The sequence below is a fragment of the Populus nigra genome, chromosome 4, assembly GCF_951802175.1.
Source record: "Populus nigra chromosome 4, ddPopNigr1.1, whole genome shotgun sequence".
Taxonomy (NCBI): Eukaryota; Viridiplantae; Streptophyta; class Magnoliopsida; order Malpighiales; family Salicaceae; genus Populus; species Populus nigra.
The window spans coordinates 15570206-15575976 of NC_084855.1; the positions used below are offsets into that span (position 1 = coordinate 15570206).

The following is a 5771-nucleotide window of genomic DNA, read 5'->3' on the forward strand; positions in this document are numbered from 1 at the left end:
AGTAACCTCCACATTATTATTATTATTATTATTATTATTATTATTTTGTTAGAAAACATGTTAACACCTGAATATTTTTTTTATGTTGGAAATAAATAAATACGACCTACATAGGCCGGCGTCTTTTAAGCACACATGTAGCATAGCTAAAGCTGCCTACTTTATCAACGGTTGCTATCTTGAGAGAATGATAACCAGACTTCTTTAGAAGTACCAAAATTAGATTGTAAAAGTAACCAGAAGATTTGCAACACTGCTTGACAGTATAGGTAGTTGTTAACAAACTACTGACCAAAGTCTTCTAGAATTTCATGCTGTGGAACAAAGCTCAATGATGGAAAATCAAATCATATTTGATTATTATGCAGGAAATATAACTTCATAAAACCAATTATGGCATGATACAGAATTAGGAGCAAGCTACAAAACCAGTGCACAAGGAACTCACTAGGCATAAAAGCACAAACAAGATCATTTTGGCTTCTAGAAAAGACATGCCATCATCCATGTGAGAGTTCTGTGACTGTTCATGAATCTAACGGTCCCAACCAGAGGGCCTCCGCCTTTCTCTCCCTCTATCTCTGGAACTGCAATGGTAAATGCAACAAAAAGGCCTTGTCAGCATTAAAATTGGAATCATCTCAAAATAAAGGTGTCCATGCTTTGAAATCACTCCAACTGAACATAAACAATAGCAAAGAAAATAATGGAAAATTCAGCTGGGACACGTACCCTTCTGTATTCTTCTGACTTGTATTTCCTCCAGAGTTCTGACTGACTGTCCGAGTTTGAGTTGCATCTCCTCCAATTGAACCACCAGAGGCAAATCCAGGCAATGAACTGGTTGTCCGAGGTCTATCCATATCTACTCCAATTGAACCACCAGAGACAAATCCAGGCAATGAACTGGTTGTCTGAGGTCTATTCATATCTCCGCCAATTGAACCACCAGAGACAAATCCTCGCAGTGCTGGTCTCTTGTTAGCATGAACACTTGAACTGGTATTCAAGCCTGGACTTTGGGAGTTTGATGTAGCCGCAACAAAGTTGTTCTTGAATTGTGCCATCACCCCCGTCCTCAGCGAATTAACAGCGGTAGATCGACTTGTAACAGCAGGAGATGAAGTACTATTGGATTCTGGATTATAACCAATGCCAAGACCAAAATCCACTCCGCGTACACCTCGACTGCCTCCACCCCTCCCTTTACCCTTTTTCCCACCTGCACACAACATTACACTTCATGTAAGCATTTCAATGAAGATTCTATAAAGCAAGAATGAGATAACTTCCTTGATTAGTAAGAAAAAAATATAATAAAATGACAGTACTAGTGTTACTCCACACCATCTACTTCCTTGTGAATTCTTAGGAAGACAGTTGGGTCTTCGCATTTTAAGGAAAAAGAAATTGCCTTGAAAATATATTTGGGAAATCAAATCATTAATTAGAAGTCCAACCCTCAAGCATGCTAGAGTAATGAAACAAGCAAGCAATTACAAGTACACACGCCCAGCTCTCAAGCAATTTAATATGAAAGATAGAAAAAGCTTACCTCCTTTTCTGGAATCACGTTTGGACCTGAATCTCCCATCCTAATGATTTACATGGTAAATGTCACTCAACAGTCTCATTACATGTGCATCAATCAACTTATGTGCTAGCATGTAAATACGAGAGAGAGAGAGAGAGATTAGCACATCAAATGGATGCAATGGTGCAACTAATTTTTATTTAGTAACGCATAACATCCATGTAAAACTACAAAACTCCACTCCAAGTCCAAGAAAAAACAGTAAAAAGTCCATTAACATGAGGATGCAGCAGAAAACATCCTAATATGGACTGTTGAAACCTTATAAATCCATCTATCATGAACAATCTTGTTTTGTCTCTTTTGTGCTACCAACACCTTTCACCTGGATTTGAGCATTCATCCTGGAAAGATCCTTTTAACATAATCTTTCAATTTGTTGCCTTCCAGGATGTTGATGTAATAAGCTCATGTTGGATTGAAAAATATATAGGGTATAATTATTTTTATGATCTCATGAAGCCTGTGAATGGGCTTTATTTATGATGACTTGTAGTCCTGTAGGACGAACAAAAGCTAGTGAATTATAGAAAGATCTCCCTTATCCTAGTTATCCTTCCTTTTCTGTCTCCTCCTTTATAACTCTTTGGTCATCATGTAAAATATTTTCTCTTTCCTTAGCAAGGCAGAAGAGATCACAGTTACTACTACATCCATTTTCTGAGCAGTTCAGCCTCATTGTCTTGTTACATATGGAAAATTATTTCAATCAACTATTAATATGAAAACCTGGAGTATTCTCTGTTCTCCCTCCTCTTCTTTCTCCTGTTTTGAAATCTTTGGACATAACCTAAAATATTTCTCTTTCCTTGTATTAGCAAGGCAGACAAAGAAACATAGGACTATGACATCAAATTTCTGTGCAGTTCATCCTCGTTGTCTAATTTCATATGGAGAGCTACTTCAATCAACTATGGACATGATAATCTACAGTATTTTGTAGTCTCCCTTCTCCTTTTTAACTCTTCAATCGTTACGTAAAATATTATCTTCCCTTGTATTAGAAAGGCACCAAAGGAAACACTGGTGACTAAGACATCAATTTATGTGTGGTTCATCCTCATTGTCTTATCCATACAAGAAGATACTTCAATCAATTATTTATAGAATATGGGTTATCACTTCAATAAGCCATTATATGAAATTCATGTTCATTGTTACATTTATTCGATAAGGTTGTTGCAGCAAAAGAATTATATGTCTGGGACAAACTGGATGTTCAACTGGTTTCCAGTTTGTAACTCATGCAAGGGTGATTACTGACCAGCCCACCAAAAAAGAGTGTAATGGGAAGATTAAGATTTCAAACTCCAACTAGACTAGATTCTGTAAAATGATGAACAAACTACCAAATTTAAGCACCTAAGATGTGTGAGATGTATTATAAAGCATCAACTAAGAAGGCAAATTCTATATAAAAAAAAGCTTACCTTCATAGCAAGATCCATAAGCTCCACAGAGACATTCTGACCAGCAGCAATCAAACTGTTAACCAATTCACCAGCAAACCGTGCTTCTTTCTGAGTTATAAGAGTGTATGCAATCCCATCTTTATCACCAGCTCGACCGGTCCTACCAATGCGATGGACATGCACATCCATCTCTCTTGCAATATCGAAGTTGACCACAGACTTAATTGACTTGATGTCAAGTCCACGAGCAGCAACATCAGTTGCAACAAGAACATGATAGACACCAGATTTAAATTTTTGTAAAATTTCCATCCGAGAAGCCTGGTCTTTATCACCATGAAGGGCTGCAACTTTAAATGCCTTTTGAGCCAATTGTGACTCAATATCATCCACAGTAGCCTTCTTAGAAGCAAAAACCAGAACATCACCCTCATCAATCATCCCAGGTAGCTTTTCGATAAGCCAAGGCAACTTCTCCGCGTCAGAAGGAATAACTTGAACAACCTGAGTAATATCCTCATTGGCCCTTCCAACCTCCCCCACTGTAACTCTCACAGGATCAGTGAGGATCTCCCTAGCTAACTTCTCAATTTTGCGAGGCATTGTAGCTGAAAATAGTAAAGTCTGGCGATCTGGTCTAATCTGACCAACAATAGACCTTATTTGTGGCTCAAATCCAAGGTCAAACATCCGATCAGCCTCATCAAGTACCAAGTAAGTTGCTCTCGACATATTTAATGCCTTCATCTTTAACATGTCAATTAATCTCCCAGGTGTAGCGATAACAATCTCACACCCTGCCTTGAGTTCTTTGAATTGATCAAGCTTGGACATTCCACCATACACAGCAGAGACCCGTATCCCATGTGATTTAGAAAATTTTTTTGTCTCCAAATATATCTGATGCGCCAATTCCCTAGTAGGCGCGCATACTACTCCTATCGGACCTTCTTCTTTCGCGAGTTCAGGCTGATCCATAATATGAACGATCATAGGAAGTACAAAAGCAGCAGTCTTACCTGAACCTGTCTTCGCCATGCCAATAATATCCCTACCGGAAAGCACAATCGGCAGAGCTTGGCACTGTATTGGTGTAGGCTTTTCATACCCTTGTTTCGCAATAGCATTCATCAGTTGTGGTGAAAAACCACAATCTTCAAATGTTTTAATTGGCCTTGGAACTTCAAAACCTGAAACACGGATGGCCAGACTCTTCATGTATTCCGCAACATCCTGCTCGCTCATCTCTGCATAAAATCAAACATGAAATAAGGATTTATTTCACATTACAAAATTCCAGTTTCCCTAATATACTTAGCTGAAAGTAATATGAAAACAGCATTTCCTCGGAAATTTACCTGAAATCGATGGGCTCTCCTCATAGAAATCCTTGCTAAAAGGCTCATACTCGATAGAACCATGGTCAAGAGCTTGAATCGGCTCAATCTTTTTTTTATCAACAACAACCGGATTATCATCAGAATCATACTCCAGCATCCCCGCATCCACAGCTTTTGCCGCTGCATAAACCTCCTCATCGGAATCATAACCAGCATGAAGTGCATCTGCGGCCAGCGTCAACCCTAGATCCTTCTTCGCCCTCAAAAAACTCTCCATAGGATCATCCTCTTCATCATCATCATCCTTATACCTCTCCACCTTCTCCTTAGCCTTCGGCGGTGGTGCTGCCCTCATCTCCTCGTGTATTCCCTCCATGAACGCATCCAGAGGGTCAATTTCGGCAGCTGAGCCATTATTTTCTGCACTCTCCTTGGCGGCATCATTATCGTCGTAATCGATGTTGTCAAGGTCGGTATCCTCGTAGTTATCGTGGTTTTGGCGAGAGGAGGGAGGGACGTAGAGCCTTTGCGGAGCTTGGGATCTTTCAAAGTTGTACGTTGCTTGGCGGTTTATGCCAAACCCTTCGAATCCGAATTTTCGCTTTGACATGATTGCTGCTTCTTCTTGTTCAATTAACCCTAGATTGGCATGTAAAACCCTAATTGAACGTGGAGACTTGAGAGTGTGATTTTTTGGGGATTATTATTATTTAATTTATTTATTTTTAAAGAAAGAGGAAAGCGTGACGTCCCGGTCCTTGAGTGTTCACCGAGACGGAGGATGGGTTCGAATTCGATCCCTTGATGACGGACACAAATTCGGTATTGGGCTGATCGGTTTAGGTTTACTGTGGACTAACAGCCCATGAATATAAATATTGGGCCGGGCCATTTTAACCTAGGGTCGGCCCATTTATGTAAGTAAGCTGTTCAACATGAGCCTGCACCTAAAAACGTGACAGGAAATTGAATATTCTTTGCCTCCTTAATTATTTTTATTATTACTATTTAATTTGTAATAACAAGCGGTGGGTTCGTGTCCTGTTTTCAATGCTTTTTTGGTAATGGCAAGTTAACAACCTGTCTGTTGTTTTCTTTAGTTGAGAAAGAAAAAAGAAGTTAACCACTAGAGGTTGTGAGGACAATAATGATGATTAATTATTTTTAGGGTGATTGGTACCGAGTTTAAACATGTTTTTGTTAAAATTAAATTAAATTTTTTTAAATATTTTTGAATCATCCTATATTATATATATATATATATATATATATATAAATCATGATTTAGTGGGTGTTAGGTGGCATGATTTCGACCATAATATCAATACGACAACATGATATGTGGATATTGCATGGGCGGTTGCGTAGGCCCCTTGAAATGGCCTGCTGTCATTCCAACCATTTAACTAAACAACATGGATCCAT

At 38.9% G+C, this 5771-nt stretch overlaps 1 protein-coding gene across 2 annotated transcripts; it reads right to left on the reverse strand.

Annotated features, from left to right (window-relative positions):
• Positions 1-332: 332 nt before the first annotated feature.
• LOC133691949 (DEAD-box ATP-dependent RNA helicase 24) lies at positions 333-5109 on the reverse strand. 2 transcript variants are annotated; one of them, XM_062112577.1, is made up of 5 exons: positions 4365-5103; positions 3025-4253; positions 1556-1595; positions 733-1222; positions 333-587 (listed from the first exon to the last, which is right to left on the reverse strand). In XM_062112577.1, the coding sequence occupies exons 1-5, from the start codon at positions 4954-4956 to the stop codon at positions 536-538; spliced, it is 2403 nt and encodes an 800-aa protein (XP_061968561.1). In that variant the 5' UTR covers positions 4957-5103; the 3' UTR covers positions 333-535. The 2 variants fall into 2 exon arrangements, with proteins under 2 accessions (XP_061968561.1, XP_061968562.1); XM_062112578.1 differs by lacking the exons at positions 333-587; positions 1556-1595 and having other exon boundaries at positions 936-1222; positions 4365-5109.
• Between the last annotated feature and the right edge of the window lie 662 nt (positions 5110-5771).

Bases quoted from the DNA above. Each gene is read 5' to 3' on its own strand.
- LOC133691949 (XM_062112577.1), bottom strand. From the start codon at position 4,956: ATGTCAAAGCGAAAATTCGGATTCGAAGGGTTTGGCATAAACCGCCAA. The intron at 4,254-4,364 runs GTAAATTTCCGA...GATTTTATGCAG, and splicing joins GGAGAGCCCATCGATTTCAG to AGATGAGCGAGCAGGATGTT. The intron at 1,223-1,555 runs GTAAGCTTTTTC...TGTTGTGTGCAG, and splicing joins ACGTGATTCCAGAAAAGGAG to GTGGGAAAAAGGGTAAAGGG.